Source organism: Mobula hypostoma, chromosome 9, assembly GCF_963921235.1.
Source record: "Mobula hypostoma chromosome 9, sMobHyp1.1, whole genome shotgun sequence".
Classification (NCBI taxonomy): domain Eukaryota; kingdom Metazoa; phylum Chordata; class Chondrichthyes; order Myliobatiformes; family Myliobatidae; genus Mobula; species Mobula hypostoma.
In genome coordinates, this window is record NC_086105.1 from 32,537,516 (window position 1) to 32,559,147 (window position 21,632).

At 42.2% G+C, this 21,632-nt stretch overlaps 1 protein-coding gene across 2 annotated transcripts in view; it reads right to left on the reverse strand.

Annotated features, from left to right (window-relative positions):
* The window catches only part of ttc38 (tetratricopeptide repeat domain 38), a 45,688-nt gene that overhangs the window by 18,915 nt on the left and 5,141 nt on the right, over nucleotides 1–21,632 (reverse strand). For both annotated transcript variants that reach the window (XM_063058021.1, XM_063058020.1), the window contains exons 4-6: nucleotides 13,058–13,229; nucleotides 3,637–3,810; nucleotides 1,408–1,483 (exon numbers count right to left, since the gene is read on the reverse strand). In XM_063058021.1, the coding sequence (XP_062914091.1) occupies nucleotides 1,408–1,483; nucleotides 3,637–3,810; nucleotides 13,058–13,229 (422 nt within the window). The remainder of the gene's footprint in view (nucleotides 1–1,407; nucleotides 1,484–3,636; nucleotides 3,811–13,057; nucleotides 13,230–21,632) is intronic.

Sequence of the window (21,632 nt, forward strand, 5' to 3'; positions counted from 1 at the left end):
CAGTTTAGTTTTCGTTGCATTCATTGCAGAAAACTCCGCTTCGCAGAAAAATGTTGGAAATGAAAGCAACGTTTTCAGTGCTTTCGTGGCTATCTCAGGATATTTAGCCTTGACTTTGATCCAAAATGCCGATAGAGATGTTATGTCATACTTTTCATACTTTTCAAACATACTTTTCAGCCCGTCGTCATTTGCAAGCTCGAGGATTTCATCGCTTTCCCGCCCTGACATGGATGACACACGGGTCATGGCCTCGCATGCGTAATGGCTGATCAGTGGCCGTGACCGGTGCAGCTGACTAAATCATATCGCTCCCTCGCGGCCCGGTAGCGCATGCTCTGCGGCCCGGTGGTTGGGGACTGCTGGTGTAGCTGATGGGGTCTCCTCTACATTGGTGTTCCTGATGGGGGTCTCCTCTACACTGGTGTAGCTGATGGGGTCTCCTCTACCCTGATGTTCTTGATGGGGTCTCCTCTACGTTGGCGCTCCTGATGGGGTCTCCTCTACGTTGGCACTCCTGATGGGGTCTCCTCTACGTTGGCGCTCCTGATGGGGTCTCCTCTACGTTGGCACTCCTGATGGGGTCTCCTCTACGGTGGCGTTCCTGATGGGGGTCTCCTCTACATTGGTGTTCCTGATGGGGGTCTTCTCGACATTGGTGTTCCTGATGGGGGTCTTCTCGACATTGGTGTTCTTGGTGGGGGTCTCCTTGACATTGGTGAGAATCAAGAGATCACATTTCAGACTGAGACTGAATTAAGGGTCCTGATGATGAGTCTCAAACCAAAACATCAACTCGTTATTTCTTTCCACAGATGCTGCCGGACCTGCTGAGTTCCTCCAGCACCTTTGTGTGTGTTACTCATAACAATTGTATAACAGTATTAAGAGTCAGAAAACAAGGGGAAAAAAATGCTCATTTACACAAATCGTCCACTAATCTAACTTATTTTCCTCACTTTCCCATCAACTTCCTGCCATATTCTACCAATTGGCTACACTTTGGTGGCAATTTTACTAACCAACCTGTGTGTCTTGGGATGTGAGAGGAAACCAGGGCAGCTCGAGGAACCCACACAATTACAGGGAGAACAGGCAAACTCTACAGGGATGACACTCAAGGTCAGGGTTGAACCCAGGTTTCAGGAGCTGTGAGCTGCCATGATAGCAGCTCTCATCTTCACCCAGCCTTCAATACCTAGATCTGATCAGTACACTGGCATGCTTTTCACCACTGAAACTTTCAACCCCAATAAAGAGTGGGTCCAAAAGTAGACGTTTCAGCTCACTGTGCAGTCTCTCTTTCATTTCACTACCTGCCACAGCTGTCTCTCTCTGAGAGACAGGCATGATAAGAGCAACTGGACAGTTGGTAGTACAATAAAAAGACATTTAGTTATCACTTACCTCCTTGGCTGTTTTTTCTGCCAGATTGTAAAAGTTTGTCTCCACCAGCCCAAACGAGTACATTCCTTTCAAATAGCTACATTGAGAAAACATACAAAGCTTATTGACACAAAGCAATGTAAACTAATCCTGATAGCCTCTTTATTATATCATAAATTGCTCACAGTTATGTTCCTCACTCAAACATTTCTTTTCCAGGTTTGCTGAAATCAGGTTAACGATAGCAATAAAACATTAGGAAAAATGAAAAAGTGACCGATGACTTGTTATTGCTCATTTTTAAGTGTTCCAGAAGATGAAAATTTATCCCAATATTTTTTCAAAACTTCATTAATGACACTGAATTTAAATAATGCTAATTACATATAAAATATTCTTACTTTCTCTGCCAATTTTGACCCTGCTCTCAACTCACATAGTACACCTCTGACTTTGTCTTTCTTAACTTTATGCCTCCACTTCAGTAGAGTGGTTTACAATAGATGTTTGAGGCCAGCATGCAGACTTCCACAGGTATCTTTACATTCTCCTGCACTGCCTCTGCAAGTTCCTCTGTCTCCAGTGACACAGAAGTCTCTGAAACGGCTTCCTCCTTCCTGACCCATGGCTTGCCCTCTGCCATACTGGACATAGAGCCCTTGAACAGCATCTACTTCCCATATCTTTGCTCTCACCCTCTCTTCCTCTGGACTAGACCAATGACAGAGTTCTCTGGTCCTTGCCTTCCACCCTTCCAACCACTAGATTCAACAGATAATCCTTTGTGATTTCCCCAACTTCAGTAAGATTCCACCACCATAAATATTGCCCACCCCCTTCCCTTTCAGTTTCAAAGGGGCCATTCCCTTCATGATTCTATCCCCACCACTCACTTCTTGTCCACGGCACTTTACCATGCAATGCAAGAAATCTGCCTTTTTGCCTTTTTCCTCCAGCCTTGGAAAGATGCAATCTTTTTTTTTCTCCTAGTGGTCTTTACTACTCTGGAGAAGTTGCATTGGGACCTTGGAGGTCGTGTCTTTCATATAACCTTGTAATGATAATTCTTCAGTGCCACCACTGTATTTTTGTATCATCTTTGTGAAACAAAGCTTTTCTTAATATCAAGTCTTAGAGTTGTAGAGTTATACAGCATGGAAACAGGTCCTTCAACCCAACTGATCTACGTTGGCCAATATTCTCATCCAATCCCACTTGCCTGCAACTGGCCCCCAGCCTTTGCTACCCAAGTATCTGTCAAAGTACCTTCTAAATGTTGTTAAGGTACCACATCAACCACTTCCTCTGGCGGTTTGTTCCATATACTGACCAGCCTCTGCGTGAAGAAACTGCCTCTCAGATTCCTATTAAACCTTTTACTTTAAATTTATGCCAACTAGTTCTTGTCTCACCAAGGCAAGAGAAGATCAGACTGTGGTACCCTAGCCTATAATGGTTGATGGTCTATTTATAGAACCCTTCTACATGGTTAACAAGTCCTGTCCCTGCCAACTCTGGATTTATTCAGGTACTTTATAAAAATTCCAAGTTCTGTTTCCCCAAAAATAAACATTATTCTTAAAACAAACAGTATAAATACGTTGCATGAAAGATAATCGCTGCATCAAGCAATTCAACGCTCTCCCTTGGAAGAGAATCTTAGAAGTAGCCACAGAAATGAGTGCTTACAGCTCACCTTGTCGAGGCCAAGAATACGTCCTCGCCAGTAATGATTCAGTCTCAGATGCTGTAAAAGCAAACTGCTTGCAGGTTGTTGCATGTGGGCCCAGCCCCTCAATGTGCAGTAGCACCAGCAGCCTAGGCTGTAGTTCTTTCCTACAAAGCTTTTGCAATGTCAGGCTATGTGGTTGGCCGGCTGCTTGGAAGCTGTTAGCATCAGTCCAAACAACTGACCCTTTAGGTGACTGCAAGTGAACACTGAACAGGGTAAAGCTATCCTTTCTTCTCAGAGATGCTGAGATAAGAATGGTTATTCAACGACCGGGGGGGGGGGTGGGGGTGACTGTAAGTGATATCATCTCTCTCAACTTCCAATGCACAATTTCTATTATTTACAGATATTGCTGAAAAAGCCCAAAATAACTATATTTCAAATACAATATTTGAGAGATTTCTTTCTATCTTTCCTCACAGTTTAATAAAGCCACACGAATGAAAAGCTATTAAGAAGATATCGATGGTGAATTTTATCTCTTGGTGCTTGCTGATCCCAAAAAACAAAGTACCTACCCATAGAGTGGAATTTTTGGTGTCCAGTGAGGAAGGACTCGCGCAATAGAATCTCTCATCTGTGTCTGATATCCCAGATAAAAATAGGAATCATGTGCTAGTTTCAATGCCAGCATATCAGTTGGCTGGTTCAAAAGTATCTGTTCCCAGGTGTCACATGCTTTAGGAAGAGACCTAAACAAAACATGTCAAAAGAATGTTAGCACAATTCTTAAGTGTATAAATTACTTTCATTGATGATTCCAAAATTGTAAATTTACTTTGACTGTATGTTCAACATTTCACTGAACATCAGCTTTATTAATGTTCACATTTTTCAGAGAGCACGAGTTTTATCTGTTGCTGAATACAGGAAGTGAATTCACCAGAGGCTCTTACTTACTTCTCCCTACTTTGTGCAGCAGCTTCACCAGTTATGGGTGATAAAGAGGGGAACCCTCACGTAAGTTTCACCCTTGTTTACAGGGTAGCATTGCCTTTTAGAGCTGGCAGAAAATGACCACTGCAGAACTATTAGGGTTTAAAATTTTTAACACTCCAGTGGCCTCCTTGGAAAAATATACCATTTCCTTCTCTATGCCAGCATCGAATTCTAACCCCACAGATGTTAATTTTGCTTTTGGAATGCTGCACGTGGATTTCAGGACATGGACAAGGATACTGATGGATTCCACTCATCCCACGTAATACACTGGTTAGAGGAGGTTAGGAAAGTTGATGCATGAGTGGAAATGGGCCAAGAAACTAAAGGTGCACCCAGTTACCTGAATGAAAGAAAAAGTTCAAGAAATTAAGATAAAGCCTGAGCTGCCTTATAAGTAACTGCAGAAGGGTCTCAAGCCAAAATGTTGACTGTCCATTTCCTTCCATAGATGCTGCCTGACCCACTGAGTTTCTCTAGCACAGAGGTCCTTAACCTTTTTCGCACTGCGGACCGGTTTCATATTGACAATATTCTTGCAGACCGGCCGACTGGGGGGGGGGGTGGGGGGGTGGTGGTAGGGTTGCTGACGAACAAGAATAGCAGTCAAATACATTGGGTTTACCCCAAGATAGACTACAATGACCATGAAGCCTTGCGCGGGCACCACTGCACATTAGTACGTACTGATTTTTTTCTACAAATCGTTTTTGGCAATTCTGTTTGGGGGGGTGTTAATCACGAACGCAATATAGGTGATAAGTGGGTAATACATTCAATTTCATTTCTAAAAGGGTTTATCTAACGAATTTAATATTAAACACACAGTGCATATTTTCCTCACATGAATATAGCGGTAAGTCAATTATCAGGGGAGCTTGAAGTAAGTGTTGAATGAACGTCCAGTAGAAGTGGTAGAGGCAGGTTTGGTATTATCATTTAAAGAAAAATTGAATAGGTATATGGACAGGAAAGGAATGGAGGGTTATGGGCTGAGTGCAGGTCGGTGGGACTAGGTGAGAGTAGCGTTCGGCACGGACTAGAAGGGCCGAGATCGCCTGTTTCCGTGCTGTAATTGTTATATGGTTATATAAGTAACTCAATAGCATCATAACATTTTAAGTAACGTTTGGATATTAAACACATAGCACATATTTTCCTCGTACTAACATATAAAATCATTGCAACACACCAATATCGCTGAATCAGTGGGAGCCCTGGGCTTGTTTTCCTGCAACAAGACGGTCCTGTCGAGGAGTGATGGGAGACAGCGATACACGAAGGGGGTTCCTTATGTCCAGTCTATTCCGCAATTTAGTTTTCTTTGCATTCATTTGCAGAGATAGCAACGTTTTCAGTGCTTTTGTGGCTATCTCAGGATACTTAGCCTTGACTTTGATCCAGAATGCCGGCAGAAATGTTATGTCAAACGTACTTTTTAGCCCGCCGTCATTTGCAAGCTCGAGGAGTTGATCTTCTTCCCGCGCTGACATGGATGACGCGCGGGTAATGACCTCGCGTGCATTCAAGCTCAACGGTGGGCATGACAGGGAATGAGGAAAGGTGCAGCTGACTCTTATTGCCAAATCATATCGTTTCCTTGGTGGTTGGGGACCGCTGACCTAGCATTTTGTGTGCAGCTCCAGATTTCCAGCATTTGCAGACTCTCGCATCTAAATAAGTGCAGAGTTGTCCTTGACAAAAAGGGCTGTCATATGTTAGAGTAACACATCACATACAGAATTGAAGAATCCATTCCCTAGCTCCAGGCAGTACTAACGACAACACAGAATAAGTAACTAAAATGAAAAGAAAGCATGAGGAAGAGACAATGTCATTCATGTGATTGCTCATGCTATACTTAACTGGTACCAGAATGTGTCTTGTGGATTGAGCTTTCATGAATTGTGCTGCAATGAGAATTCTGTGATACGCATGACGGCTTTAAAGCATGAACTTGCCTGTGGAGAGCTGAGAATGAAATGCAGTAAGCATAAGCAAGAGAAAATCCGCAGATGCTGGAAATCTAAGCGACACAAAGTGTTGGAGGAATTCTGCAGGCCAGGTACCCTCTTATGGAAAAAAAGTACAGTTGACGTTTTGGGCCGAGAGCCTTCATCAGGACTGGAGAAAGATGAGGAGTCAAGAGTAAAATAGAGGGAGAGGGGTGGAAGAAGCACAAGGTGACCGGTGAAAGCAGAAGGGGTGGGGTGGGGTGGGGTGGGTAGGGGAGGGGTGAAATAAAGGGAAGTTGATTGGTGAGAGAGGTACAGGGCTGGAGAAGGGGGAATCTAATAGGAGAGGACAGAAGCCATGGAAGAAAGAAAAGGGGGAGGAGCACCAGAGGAAGGTGATGAGGAGATAAGGTGAGGGAGGGAAAAGGGAATGGGGAATGGAGAAGGAGGGGCATTACCGGAAGTTCAAAAAATCGATGTTCATGCCATCAGGTTGGAGGCTACCCAGATGGAATATAAGGTGTTGCTCCTCCAACCTGAGTGTGGCCTCATTGCAACAGTAGAGGAGGCCATGGATTGACATACTGGAATGGGAATGGGATTTGGAATTAAAATGGGTGCCCGCTGGGAGATCCCTCTTTTTCTGGTGGATGCAGCAGAGGTCTCCCAATCTCTGTCGGGTCTTACCGATATACAGGGTGCCACACCAGGAGCACCGGATACAGTAGATGACCCCAACAGAGTCACAGGTGAAGTGTCACCTCACCTGGAAGGACTGTTTGGGGCCCTGAATGGTAGTGACGGAGGAGGTGTAGGGGCACGTGTAGCACTTGTTCCGCTTGCAAGGATAAATGCCAGGAAGGAGATCAGTGGGGCGGGACGAATGGACAAGGGAGTTGCATAGGGAACGTTCCCTGTGGAAAGCAGAAGGTTGGTTGGGGGGGGGCGGGGAGGGAAAGATATGCCTGGTGTGTAAAAAGACCCTCGATGAAAGCCCCAAGAAAATGGCAATTTAGTATAGGAATTTATGTTTAATGGTGAGCAAAGTGAAAATGCAGGAATGATAATGAAGACGGAGGAATCCTATAATAGTTGATTTTGAAAGCGACGAAAGATGCAATTCCAATTCTCTAACCACATTGTGTGGAAAATCTCTCAACATTCAGAAACTTGGAAGGCTGATGTGACTCTTGTATGCACTCATTCCACATGAAGCTGTCTCCCGATTTGAAATAGACTTACCCTGACTTTAGAAGAATCTGTGTATCTAATGTGACACATTTACACAGGCTAGCTTTAGCTCTGCTTCTTTTTTAAGGCAGGGGTCGCCAACCTGGGGTCCATAGATTTTGTCATTCAAATTGATGTTTTTATTCCAAATATTTAATTCAAGTGTATATTTTAAGCATTTTTATAAAGGTGCTTCAAGAAAAAAAAATTAGTACCTAATAATTTAATGTGAATTTGAATGTACATAGTATTATAATTCAATTGCATTAACGCATACAGAAAGTGGACATTTGATGTACTTTATTGACTGGTTTTTAATAGAGTGAGAATGTCAAATACTAATGAAAGCCAAAATATACTCCTGAAATGAGAAAACTTCAAAATTCAATCTTAAAAGATGTATTCATTTCTATAATCCATTCAAAAATGTAGTCAGTGAATGTTCTACAATTACAGGAAGTGTTTTCTCTGCACTTGGCTGCTGACTTGCTATTTATCCTTCTAATGAAGCGCTTGCTTCCAGACTCACTACTTGAACACAATCCTTTTTCTCTGCACATAGTTTGTTGTCGTGTGCATCATGAATGGTTTAATAAATTTTGCAGAGTCCTCCAACTTTTTTTTTAAACAAAAGGGTCATTAATAAATGTGTAATCATTCTCCTTGGCTAGAAGAATTGTACTCTGAAGCTCTGTGTGATTTATCTGTTTGTAACTCACTTAACAGTAGTACAAAGTCTGGGAGACAGCAAAGCACAATCCCTGCAGATAAACACAGGGAAGTCATGAATCTTGCTTTTGGCAATATTACCCATAATATTGTTTATTTGTAAGTCTCTGTGCTGCAAGTTTTGAGTTTTTTCTCAACCAGCTACTTTTTAACCAAACAGATACAGCTTTATTTGGAACCATTTCACAAAGCTATATAATCTCAGATTAGCTCTCCTTTGTCCCATAATTTAATGTTGTGATCAGTTGAAAATGTAATTTACCTGAGTAATGACCGTAAAAAATCCTTTCACTGGCCTACATTTTTCTATCGTTTTGATGTGTTGATTTTGGTATACAACTCTAAATGCTTTGGAGCACTACTTAATGTGATGGCTCTGTGCAAGATCATGTCACTGTGCAGTTCTTCAATTTCGTCCAAATAACTTTGTAATTGTCTATGGTTGAGCGTGCGAGAACAGATTAAAATTACCATGGACACTAAAGTTGGAATAATTTTGTTGATGTCTGGTGACTTTCTACAAAGCAATTTGTAATACAAAAGATTTTTGCAAGGACTGTGTTTTCAGGGCTGTTAATTTTATCTATCAACCCAGTATTTTTCCATGTCATGTTCCTTGCTTGTCAGATTTAACACACTTCAGCCTTTTTAGCTTTATAGTAAGATGTTGGTGTGTTCTGCAAGACATTTGTAAAACACATCTATCTTTGTAGTAGTACCTTTCATACATTGCAGCCTGAGTAACTCTTGACAACTTGTGAGTACTACAGATGAACACAAGTAACTGACGTACCGGTGTTTTAACTCTCATACAAAGCAAAAATCTCTTTGAAATTACAGCAACAAATTGTCATTCATCTCCTCCTATTGTTCTTGCAACTGTGCTTGCTGATAGACTCACTGTTTCAAAACAGTCCTGCATTTCAGGGCTTGTGTAGCCCCCTGCACATATCATGCATTGCTTAATAAACTCTTTCAATGGGAAAAAAAACCTTGCTGCTTTTTGTTATGACCCGACTCTAATAGCGGCAATGCTATTGTTAAATATTCTTTTGAAGAGATTTTGCTGGCCTGCAAGAGACTACGTTTCCTACATTTACTTGGGAATTTGTCCTAGGTTTTTATCTCAATGCTATCTAATCTTATATTTCCTGAAAAGCACAGTGGCTCTTTTAGCATTTCAAACAGGTAATTTTATCTATGGGAGGAACATGAGAATACTCATCCAATCACATTTCAATATATTTGATATAAATATATACATTTTTTTGTGTTAAGGCTTAATGAGGGGATGCTTGGAAAGAACAACAATTTCATTTAAGAATGATGTGGATCTGTTGCAGAGCATTCTGCTGAATTGGCTCATTTACTTCTTGTGTTTGATTGGCTGGCCTCACCTTAGCTTCTGGTTTAGACTCAGGTGTTCTGGGGCTGTTGTCATGGTGATAGTGAACTGCTGCACTGAGATCTTTGTGCCAGCTCTCCTGTTGTGTCTTATCTGTTCTCTCCACGAAAGGTCAAGGTCACATTGTCGTTTAGCTCCCTCCCACCAAGATCATTTCAAGTAGTTATAGCCGGTCCTTGCTAAAATTTGCTGTATGCCCAGCACACTTTCTGGTGTGCATGGTCAAATTTATATGGATTTCCAAAGAATTTATTTAAGGCTTATTAATTTGATCCATGCAGTTTTCTTTTCCAAAAAAGCAGTTATTGGGGTGATGATCAGAAAAATTAATTGAACCAGATTCAGCCACAGGCATAGTTTAAGGACTATTGATTTAATAGATGCATCAACAGTATCACAATGTTGGTGAAGGTTATTGAGAAAGGCAAACGGTATACTGACTTTTAGCACAACGGGTTTAAGGAGTGAAGATGCTTTACTGCAATGACACTGCAGCTGCAGGATTGTAGACACCTTTGGACTGCTTACCCCACAAAGGATCTACTTGATAGAAGGGAATACAATGAAAATTCATTAGACTGGTTCGCCATATGAGGAAAGGTTCAATAGACTAGTCTTGCATTTTCTCATATTTGTCAGGTCTGAATTCTTTTGAGTTCAGAAGAATGAGAGGTTGTCTCATTGAAATTTACAAAATTCTTAAGGAACTTGATCGGAAAAAATGTTTCTTCCGGCAAAGGAATCGAGGTCAAGGGAGAGCCTCTGAATAATGAAAAGACCATTCAGATGAGGAAAATGTTATTGACTCTTTGTAATTCCTAACACAAACAGGAGGAGAAACCACTTATATTCTGCCTGGGTAATCTACAACTCTACCTGACGCACGATTTTACGAATTGTGTGGGTCTGTGAGGAGGCAGGGTACATCTACAGGGTGTGTAGGATGATAGTACAAGAAAGAGTGGATTGCAAGAGGTGTGTGTGTCTGAGCGCAAGTATTAAAAAGCAGTAATGCTATACAGATCTTCTTGACATATCTTATGAATAATTCTGAATGAGATGATCTTATGTCCACCTATCTGCTCCATCACCTCACTCTATGCTTCAGCAGATCTGCTGCTGAAACCTTTGCTTGTTTCATTGCTGTTATCTCTGAACAATTTTTCCTACCCATTTCCTGGTCTCTTATCTTTTAACCTCTTCTATCCAAAACTCTGCTTCCCAACATACAGCAAGTCCTATTCTTCCATCTGCCCATGATTAATGACAATGGCTTTCAGATCAACAAACAGCTAAACTTTAAAATTAACATCCAACACACATCAAAGTTCCTAGAGATGCTGCCTGGCCTGCTGCGTTAACCAGCAACTTTGATGTGTGTTGCTTGAATTTCCAGCATCTGCAGAATTCCTCGTGTTCGCGTTTAAAATTAACATTCTAGTTTTCATATTCCTCCTTGGCCCAAATCTTCAGTACCTCTATGAAACTCCACAGCTTGAATTTCTAAGAATTTATGAATCAACAATTCTGCCCTTTTACACAATCTTAATTTTAGCTTGTCTATCACCAGACCAAACATCAATTGGTTGAATGTCAAAGATCTGGAATTTCCTCCCAAATCTTCTTAGTCTCTCTGTTTCACTATTTTGCATTAAGCCTTGCCTTTAAGTTTCTCTCTTCAGCCAAATCCTTGGATGTTTGTTCCTAGATTTACATTTTGAGGTGGGCTTCAAACATTCATCCTTTTCTTCCCTGGAAACATTTCCACGGTCTTGCTCCTCCATATCCCTACAGCTTCCTCTGGATTTAACATCTGCACTCCAAAATTCATGCCACTGAGCCTGCCCAATCTAATTACTTCATAGCTAAGAGATGTCTTCAACCACTTGAACTATTGAATTTTTATCCAATACCTCACTGCTTTTCTCTTTCACTTTGCTCTATGTTAATTAAAAGCTACTTCTTTGACTCGGTTTTTAGTTAATTGCCTTATTTTCTATGTGCCATTTTAAAAAATTATTATTGTGTTATAAAGAAGGATGAGCTATTGAGAAAGATGACCGAGAAGGACCATATACAGTACATGCCAGTTGTTATTTGTTATACGATAGTCAGCTCATTTGGAAAACGGAAACGGACACTTAAATCTGCCCGAGCTTGGCAGTTCTACATAAAGGTGGATTGTAAGAATTAAAGTAAATTATATTTGAAGGTTTGTGAAACACTTAATGACCCGGAAGCTCGATTGTGTAATACTGTATTTATGCTGGCCAATGGTGTAGTGGCATCAGCAACGGATTGGTCCTGGGTTCGAATCCCGCTGGTTCTTCGCGCACTTTCTATCTGTGCTGGGTTGAGTGTCCAGCTAGCAACTTGGCCTCAAAAAAAGAGTCAAAACGTGACAGAGACGGTAAAAATGTCGCCTGATGTTCCACGAGGTGTGAAAAGGAACAATAACAGTACTATATTTGAACCTTGTACTCCAAGAGTTTTTAGATTTAAAATGATTTTCCCAGGTTTAAACTTGACGGCTTCAACCATTTCCTTGCCTTTTCTTTCTCACTATAATTAGACCAGCTACTTTCTGGAGCAAACTAGTATCAGGCATGCCTTAATATCATATCCAGTGCCTCCTTCCAGTTTTCATTCAGAAACCTGCATCTAATAACTACTAAAGGTACCTCAGACCTGAACTGCCAGTTCATCAGTCAGCTCAAATTGCAGTGACCCTCCTGGTCTGGTGCTGTTAGTTGTGCTGAATGCCTTTGAAATGTATCAAAGACATTTGTAAGGCTACACGCACACATAAATGAAGCAGTGGCAAGCTCCAGTCAGCTCCTGTCTCTTAATGGTTAAATCGCCATCACTGAGACAGAACAGTGAAAACTACATGGTCTCCAATTAGTGAAATGTATAAGAAACAAAATAGTTAAAGGAAACAAAGCAAAAGAACAATTAAACAGCAAACCTCATTCACCAGAGTGTACAGGGCACACTCTCAAATATTTGTGAGCAGCAATATTTTTGGAGGTTAATATATAAAAAGATAGTTAATATATGTATAGAAACCTGCGTCCCTAATCTGATTTACTGTTAAAGGAGAAGGTTATAGTCATAATTAACTTTTGGTCTGAGGGCCCTTTCAGGTGACTACCGTCGATATACACCACATCTCAAAGTTTTCTGCTCACTGCAGTATTCCTTTTTAGATCAGCAATTCTTAATTCCTAAGGCTCTGGGACTCTCTAAACTTTAACCAACAAAATCACCCTGAAAACAGTTGGAAACAACATTCTTTTATTGTTATCACTAATAAAATTGCATACAGAACTCACTTTTTTTCTTTTAATGATCAATCCCACATACTTATGGGTTGTGCTGATCACTGATATCACCCTGGATCCTGGTAGACTGATATACTTTAATAAGTTAAGATGACTTCAAAAGCATCCATGTTACTATCCCTAACATTAACTTCGTTGTGCTTTATAGAGACTAAAAGATTATCCCAAATGTAAATACAGGTGGTGTAAGTGGTGAGGATGGTACCACCGACACTAATATGGAAACTTGACCAACCCTTTCATTGGTCCGTATGGAAAAAATAGTTAGTCATGGGCATCAAAATAAGATTTTCATTTTAATTACAAATGAAATATTTATCAAAGCAACTCTTCCTACCCCTTTGCAAACATCCTCAATGCCTCCACATGTAAACGTTCCCGCTCAGTCATCTGTTGTGTCTTTGAAAGTTCAACCATCCTCTTGATTGAAGTATCCAGATCCTTATCCAGTAAAACAGACCGTGCTGTTCCAATCAGCTCCAGCCCATTTATAATTACATGCCCCATCACTGCAGGAGAGAAGGAGGGTGAAAACAGATGGTGTCCAATTAGTAAGGAGAAATTATGTAGTTAAGAAAAGTAAAGCAATAGAATAATGAGGCAAAATTGAGGAAGTGCTCAACAGCTTGAAAATGAGCAATAAAGTAACATTTCCCATCAGCACCTAGTAAATTTCTCTAATAATAACCTGAATTTAATTAGCAGTTCCAGACAAAATTGCTGGCATTTACCCATGCAGATTTTGTGACTCCTGTGAAAATGTTAGTCATAGTCATACTTTATTGATCCTGGGGGAAATTGGATTTTCATTACAGTTGCTCCATAAATAATAAATAGTAATAAAACCATAAATAGTTAAATAGTAATATGTTAAATTATGCCAGGAAATAAGTCCAGGACCAGCCTATTGGCTCAGGGTGTCTGACCCTCCAAGGGAGGAGTTGTAAAGTTTGACGGCCACAGGCAGGAATGACCTCCTATGACGCTCTGTGTTGCATGTCGGTGGAATGAGTCTCTGGCTGAATGTACTCCTGTGCCCAGCCAGCACATTATGTAGTGGATGGGAGACATTGTCCAAGATGGCATGCAACTTAGACAGCATCTTCTTTTCCGTGATATTACTGGTTAAGCTCCATCAGCAACTTCCCAGCTGTTCTACTGCTGAGAATCAACTCCAGGGTAAGAATCGGCAGGTTGAGCAACAATGTTGGCTTTTAGACTTCATTTTTCAAAAGGTAATGGAAGTAGCATTTATCAGTGGTATAAATAAAATGTTGACAGCTTAAGCTGGGAAAGATAATAAAAGGAAAGTCAATGTAACTGTCAATGTCTGTCTACCTAGTGTGCTTCGCTTTGGGGGGAAAAAAAACTAGTTTGGCTATTTTTCCCCCTATTTGTTTCCATATTATTTGGACAGCAGTAATGGATCAGTAAACTTGTTGTGCTCTGTAATTCTTCAGCTAAGCAGATGCAGGCCTGGTCAGTATTAAGGGGGATAGTACTGGAGAATATCATGTATAATGGGGTCACCAGCTGGGAAAACAAATGTCCTAACAAGCATTTCAGTCACGTTGCTTTAACCAGATAGCAAACTAACACTGGGTAATTTCTTGTAGAAGTGCTCCCAAAACAGCAACAGACAAATGAAGCATCAGACCAGCCATTTCCAGCTTAGTTAGCCAAGAATGATGGACCATCTTTAAATAATAACTCTCGTCTTCAAAATCAGTTGACTATTTTTCCCCACTGATTTTTTTTAAACAGATTTTCATTGGCAGGCACAATACAGAACAGGAACTCAAATCACCAGATAAATCTCATCAAATTTGGTAAAGTTGAACAATCTTTCCAAACTCTGATTTAAAAAATACAATTACTGTACACTAACCATCATCCATGAAGAATGGGATCGTGGGTCACAGAAATATGCTGGGTGCATGAGAATTGAGCAAAAAAACTGGTGATTTGAGTTTCTGTATTTCTGCAAGTAATTACCCAGTGTTGTTTTGCCATCTGGTAAAAGCAATGTGACCGAAATGCTTGTTGGGACATTTGTTTTCCCTGCTAGTGACCCCATTATACATGATATTCTCAGGCGGTATCCCCCTTAGCCTCTGACGACCATCCAGCTCCTGACCTTCATGCGTGGCTTAGTTCTACTAAGCCCAGTAGAACCACTTTTGCTGACAGGAAAAGGGGCAAAGTCGGGTTACTGGTGCCTTAAAACCAGTGGCTTTGGGCAGATGGGGCTCATCAGCTGTGGTTGGCAGTTCATCTAGAAGGAAAACTCCAATCGCAAACCTCCACTGCCCGACAGCTGTACTCACTCATGAGGAGAGATTCGGGAGTAAACCCCGAGGGCTACAGAGCTACAATCCTAAAGACAGTCCTACGTTGGTTTCAATGCTGGACAGCAACTCCTGTGAGGCCACTGGTGCCAAACTATATCGGTCTCTGCCGTTCCTTTGGATTCATCAGCTTTGTGGAGAGGGGGAGCCTGCTACATGGGCAACAGTTTGCTCTCCACATTGTTCTGCCCTGCCTTGTGTTATCATGCGGGCAGCTGGGACGTAACATCCATGGTCTACCCCGAATAACAAAGGGCCTCCTGCCCTCTAATTCTTGATTTCCCAAGAAAATTCATCCCATCTTCAAATCAGGATGCTGCTGTTAATCACAAACAAGAGAAAATCTGCAGATGCCGGGAATCCGAGCAACACACACAAAATGGTGGAGGAACTCAGCAGTCCAGGCAGCGTCTAGGAAAAGAGTACAGTCGACGTTTCGGGCTGAAACCCTACGGCAGGACTCAGTCCTAGATGCTGCCTGGCCTGCTGAGTTCCTCCAGCATTCTGTGTGTTGCTGCTGCTAATCACTTGTAATTGGATTGTCTTTATAAATGTAAATAAAGTATAGGTAACTTTTCACTTTTATTGTGCATGCACTTGAAATAAAATTCTTTGAGCCTATTTTCATAAGGGCAAAGCAATCTCTTTCTTTTTGGCATGTGCCTGCGTGTGTGCGAGTCTGTGCGTCCGTGCGTGCGTCTGTGATGATGGATTTTTCATGGCTTTTTTCTTACAAGGCGCGGAGCGAGAGGGAGACTGTGGGACACACCACTCCTCACACAGACACTTTCGCCGTATTTTCCTTTTGTTTTATGAGGTCGAGTTGCGTTCTCGACACTCAAACCAGCACGGATGGAAAGCGTACTCAGGGGCGGACCCGACTAGTTTCGAACTCAGGAACTTCCACTCCCGGGTCCAGCGCCAATGTCGTTGCGCCACCAGACGACCCGAAGGGCAAAGCAATCTCAATTAGATTATGCATAGATTTTTGTTTAGAAAATGTGTATCCTATCCTATGCCTGCCTGCTGCGTGAAATAAAATTATTTAATTCCAAAGGACAGTCAAATGTATTTGAAATAGAAACCATTGTAAAAAGTCGGGAGGTCAGCCAGTATCTCGAGAGCAAAAGGACAGTCGATGTTTCATGCTGTGATCCTGCAGCAACCCAGATATCTGAACCCAAAGCATTCTCCATTGCTTTGCCCCCACTGTGTTCTTCCAGCAATTTGTTTTGCTCCAGAAACCAGCATCTGTAGTCAAAGTTCAAAGTCCATTTATTATCAAAGTACGTGAACCATATAGACCTTGAGATCTGTCTCCTTACAGACAGCCACAAAACACAGAAATTCAGTAGAACCCATTTAAAAAAGACCGTCACACACCCAATATGCAAAAAAACAAATCACGCAAACAATAAAAGCCAGCAAACATTCAGAACTGAAATTCACAAAAGCGAGCTCACAGCCACGAAGCCAGTCACAGCTGATGCAGCAGCCCGCTGGTCGCAGGCCACAGCCGATCCAGCAGCCCGCTGGTCGCAGGCCACAGCCTCAGTTCAGCGTAGAGATGAGTCAACCTCACCGAGCAACGAGCTCAACGCCGGCCCGTCCCTCGCCCCCAGCCCTGACACTCTGAATGCCGGTCCGTCCCTCACCCCCCAGCCCTGACACTCTAAATGCTGGCCCCTCCCTCGCCCCCAGCCCTGACACTCTAAATGCTGGCCCCTCCCTCACCCCCAGCCCTGACACGCTAAACGCCAGCCCCTCCCTCTCCCCCAGCCCTGACACTCTAAACGCCGGCCCCTCCCTCACCCCCAGCCCTGACACTCTTGACCATCTCAGTCCGGCCCAGTGATTAAATTGGCCAAACAGTGGGTCGATCCACACTCTCGGATTAGGGACTTGCCCCTTCAATATGCTTTCGGCATCGGACCTGCCACCACGATTCCGCCCACACCTGACCTTTCCAATTCAGCCCGGCACTTAAATCGGTCAAAGCTCCGCTCGTTCCTCGCTCTTGGCCCAGGGCCCCACTGACTGGACTCAGCTGAGACGAGGCAGAGTCATAGCTGCAATGTAGTTTAATTGCTGTGTTCTGGAAAATCTAATGGCATTTCATCAGGTTCAGCAGAACTTTTGTGAGTGGAAATCGAAGGCTGAGATTTAGGGTTGCTAGTCTTCTTTAATAGATCACTTATGTCCACTCATTTGCATACCATCCTTCTTTCATGCAAGAAGTATGAACAAAGAAGGTCAACCTGCCTTAAAATTTGAACAGAAAAGCAATTTGATTGCTCAATAAATTTCAATACATTTTCAAAACCTTTGACAGCCATTTTCCATTAGCGTTTTCCTTTGACTCCCATTCATCATTGCTTTCTCCTCCTTGAACTTTAAAATTGTTGCTATTCAAAACATTTTCTATGATTTCATCATTATATGATGTCGCAGCAGCAAAAGCATCCTTGAAAGGCACAGTTGGAGTGCACGTGGTCAGGATGTTTCCAATAGACTAGGACTAGAGGGCACAGCCTCAGAATACAACTATGTCCCTTTTGGACAGAGATGAGGAGGAATTTCTTTAGCCTGAGGGTGGTGAATCTGTAGAATTCATTGCTACAGACAACTGTGGAGGCCAAGCCTTTGGGTATATTAAAAGCGGAGGTTGATAGGTTTTTGATTGGTAAGAACATCATAGGCTATGGCGAGAAGACGGGAGAATGGGGTAGCACTGTACTTTCCAGATCAGGCTGACAACAGGCAGGCTCCAGAGGAGTTGTAATCAGCTCCTGTAATCAGCAGGATTACAGCAAAGCAGTGCACCCTGACGCCTTCCCTGTCATTGAAGAGGATTTCAACCAAGCCAGCTTGAAGAAATCTCTGAACTACCACCAATATATCATCTGTGGAACCAGTGAAACCAACACAGTTGACCTCTGTTACACCACCATCATGAACAGTTATCGTGCTATCCCACACCCACACTTTGGAAAGTCCAATCACCTGGTTGTACTTCTTCTCCCAGCATAAAGGCAGAGACAAAAGCCTCTAACACCAGTGCTGAGGACCAGGAAGTTATGGTCAAGGGAGGCAGAGGAGAGCTTACAGGAGTGATTTGAATCGGTGGACTAGACAGTATTCAGGGACTCATCTTTGAATCTGAATGAATTAACTACAATTGTCACTGACTTCATCAAGACCAGTGTGGATGATTGTGAGCCTTCGAGAATACTGGACATAGTCAAACCAAAAGCCATGGAAGAACCAGGAGATTCGTAGTCTGCTGAGGGGTGATCTGCAGTATTCAAAATCGGTGAACTACAAGTCCAGGCACGACCTATGGAAGGCTTTTTTTAAGGACAAGAAAACAATTCCAATTGACGTTAAAGGTGGAATTAGATGCACATCAGCTCTGGTCAGGTTTCCTACAAGCTGAAACCTAACATCATGAATGGCTATGATGCTTCATTCTCCAAATGAGCTCAACGCCTTTTATGAAATAAAACTACATCTCTGCGAACCCCTGCAGCATCTAATATCCCAGTGATTTCTGTCTCAGAGGCCAACATCAGAACATTTTTTGAGAGTGAATCCTTGCAAGGCTTCAGGCCCTGATAGGACGTTGAAAGCCTGTGCCAAGCAACTGGAGGGAGTGTTTAAAGACATCTTCAATCTCTCACTGCTACAGTCGGAGGTCCCCACCAGTTTCAAAAGGGCGACAATCATACCAGTGCCCGAGAAGAGCAGAGTGAGCTGCCTCAAACAACTGTCACCCAGTTGCACTCACATCTCCTGTGATGAAGTGCTTTGAGAGGTTGGTCATGACCAGAATCAACTCCTGCCTAAGCAAGGATCTGGACTCACTGCAATTTTCCCCATTGCCACAATAGATCTACAGTGGATGCAATCTCACTGGCTCTCCAATCGGCCTTGGATCACCTGGACAACAGCAGTACCTACGTCAGAGTGTTGTTTATTGATTACAACTCAGCATTCAACGCAATCATACCATCAGTTCTAATCAACAAGCTCCAAAACCTGGGCCACTGTAACTTCTTCTGCAACTGCATCCTTGACTATCACCAGGGAGACTACAGTCAGTGCGGTTTGGAAATACCATCTCTTCCTCGCTGACAATCAACACTGGCAGACCCCAAGGATGCATGCTTAGCCCACTGCTCTACCCTCCCTACACTCACAACTGTATGGCTAGGCACAGCTCAAATGCCATCTATAAATTAGCTGTTGACATAACTATTGTTGGCAGAATTTTAAGATGGTGACGAGAGGCATAAAGGAGTGAGATAGATCAGCTGGTTGAGTGGTATCGTAACAACGACCTTGCACTCAGTGTCAGCAAGAAATTGATTGTGGACTTTGGGAAGGGGAAGTCAAGGCAACACACACCAGACCTCATTGAGGGATCAACAGTTGAAAGGGTGAGCAAGATCAAGCTCCTGGGTGTCAACACAGTTGAAGATCTATCCTTGGTCCAACATATTGAGGCAATTACAAAGAAGGAACAACAGTGTCCATATTTCATTAGGAGTTTGAGGAGACTCTCACAAGTTTCTACCGATGTACTACGGAGCGCTTTCTAACTGGTTGCATCACCATCTAGTATGGAGTGGCAGCTGCACAGGATCAGAAAAATCTCCAGAAAGTTGCAAACTCAGCCAGCTCCATCATGGGCACCAACCTCCCCAGCTTCGAGGACATCTCCAAAAGGCAATGCCTCAGAAAGGCAGCATCCATCATCAAAGACCCCCATCACCCAGGACATGCTCCCTACTCATTGCTACCATCAAGGGGGTTGTACAGGAGCCTGAAGACACCAACTCGACATTCCATAAACAGCTTTTTACCCTTCGCCATCAGCTTCTGAATGGACAATGAACCCATGAAAATTACCTCACTTTTCTTTTGCTCTCTTTTATGCCCTACTCACCTAATTCTTTTTTCATATATATTTCTTTAAAAATTACTATGTATTGCAATGTACGTTACCGCAAAACAACAAATTTCATGACATATGCCAGTAATGTTAAACCTGATTCTGAATCTGAATGGGATTGAGAGGGACAATAAATCAGCCATAATCAATTGGCAGAGCTGACTTGCAGCCCTCCAGTTCCACTATTTCAACATATACAGGTGGCATCTGCTTGCCTTTACTTGCAATAAATTCTTCAAAAAGTTTTTCATCAATCATGACAAGAAGCAACATCTTCAGTGTTTTACACTTCACCTGTTCCCATTTGGAAGACATGTTAAAAGCTTTGGTGAAAATTTTGACTGAAAGTCTTGAATATTTCCTTTGTAGACTATCTGCTATATTAGATCTATATTGGATTACACTGAATGACACCCTGATCTTGCTTAATCTTTTTGAAATCGTGCTCTTTGTATGAGAATTCCAAACCCAAATATATGAACAAAAATTTACTGTTCTAATATCAGATCTATTCACTCTTTTTGATATTGAAGTACTTTCCATTATTACAGTACATATTTCACAATATCTTAAGTAAATTGACCAATTCAATTCACTTTTAATGCATTAATTTCAAAGTTCAAAGTGAGATTTATTATCAAAGTACATATGTCATCACATACAACCCTGAGGTTAATTTTCTTGTAGCCATCCTCAGTAAGTCCATAATAGAATAATAGCCAGAGTGGAATCAATGAAAGACCACACCAATTTGGGTATTCAACCAGTGCGCAAAAGATAACAAACTGTACAAATACAAAAAGAAAGAAATAATAATAAACAAGCAATAAATAAATATCAAGAATATGAGATGAAGAGTCCTTGAACGTGAGCTCAGAGGTTGTGGGAACATTTCAATGATGGGGCAAGAGAAGTTGAGTGAAGTTATCCCCTCAGGTACGAGAGCCTGATGGTTGATAACTATTCCTGAACCTGGTGGCACGAGTCCTGAGGTTCCTGTACCTTCTTCCTGTTGGCAGCAGCGAGAAGACAGCATGACCAGGATGGTGGGGTCCCTGATGATGGATGCTGCTGTCCTGTGACAGCACTGTTTACATATGCTCAGTGGTGGGGACGGTTTTACCCGTGATGGACTGGGCCGTATCCACTACTTTTTATAAGATTTTCCATTCAAGGGCATTGGTGTTTCCATACAAGGCTGTGACGCAGCCTGTCAATAGGCTCCCCAATTTGGTTGAATACCCAAATTGGTGTGGTCTATAGAAGTTTGTCAAAGTTTTAGATGTCATACTGAATCTTCACAAACTTCTAAGGAAGTAGAGGTACTGCTGTACTTTCTTTGAAACTGCACTTGTGTGCAGGGCCCAGGACGGGTCCACTGGAATGTTAGCACTGAGGAATTTAAAGTTACTGACCCTCCAATGAGGACTGGTTCATGGACCTCTGGTGTCCTCCTCCTGAAGTCAATCATCAGCTCTTTGGTCTAGTTGACATTGAGTAAGAAGTCAGCCGTATTTTCAAATTCAAAACATTTAAAGTTTCCATTGCACAGCCTCAATCTCTCAAAGGGATTGGACTTCAACCGATAAAATGAATAGTTTTCTACTCAC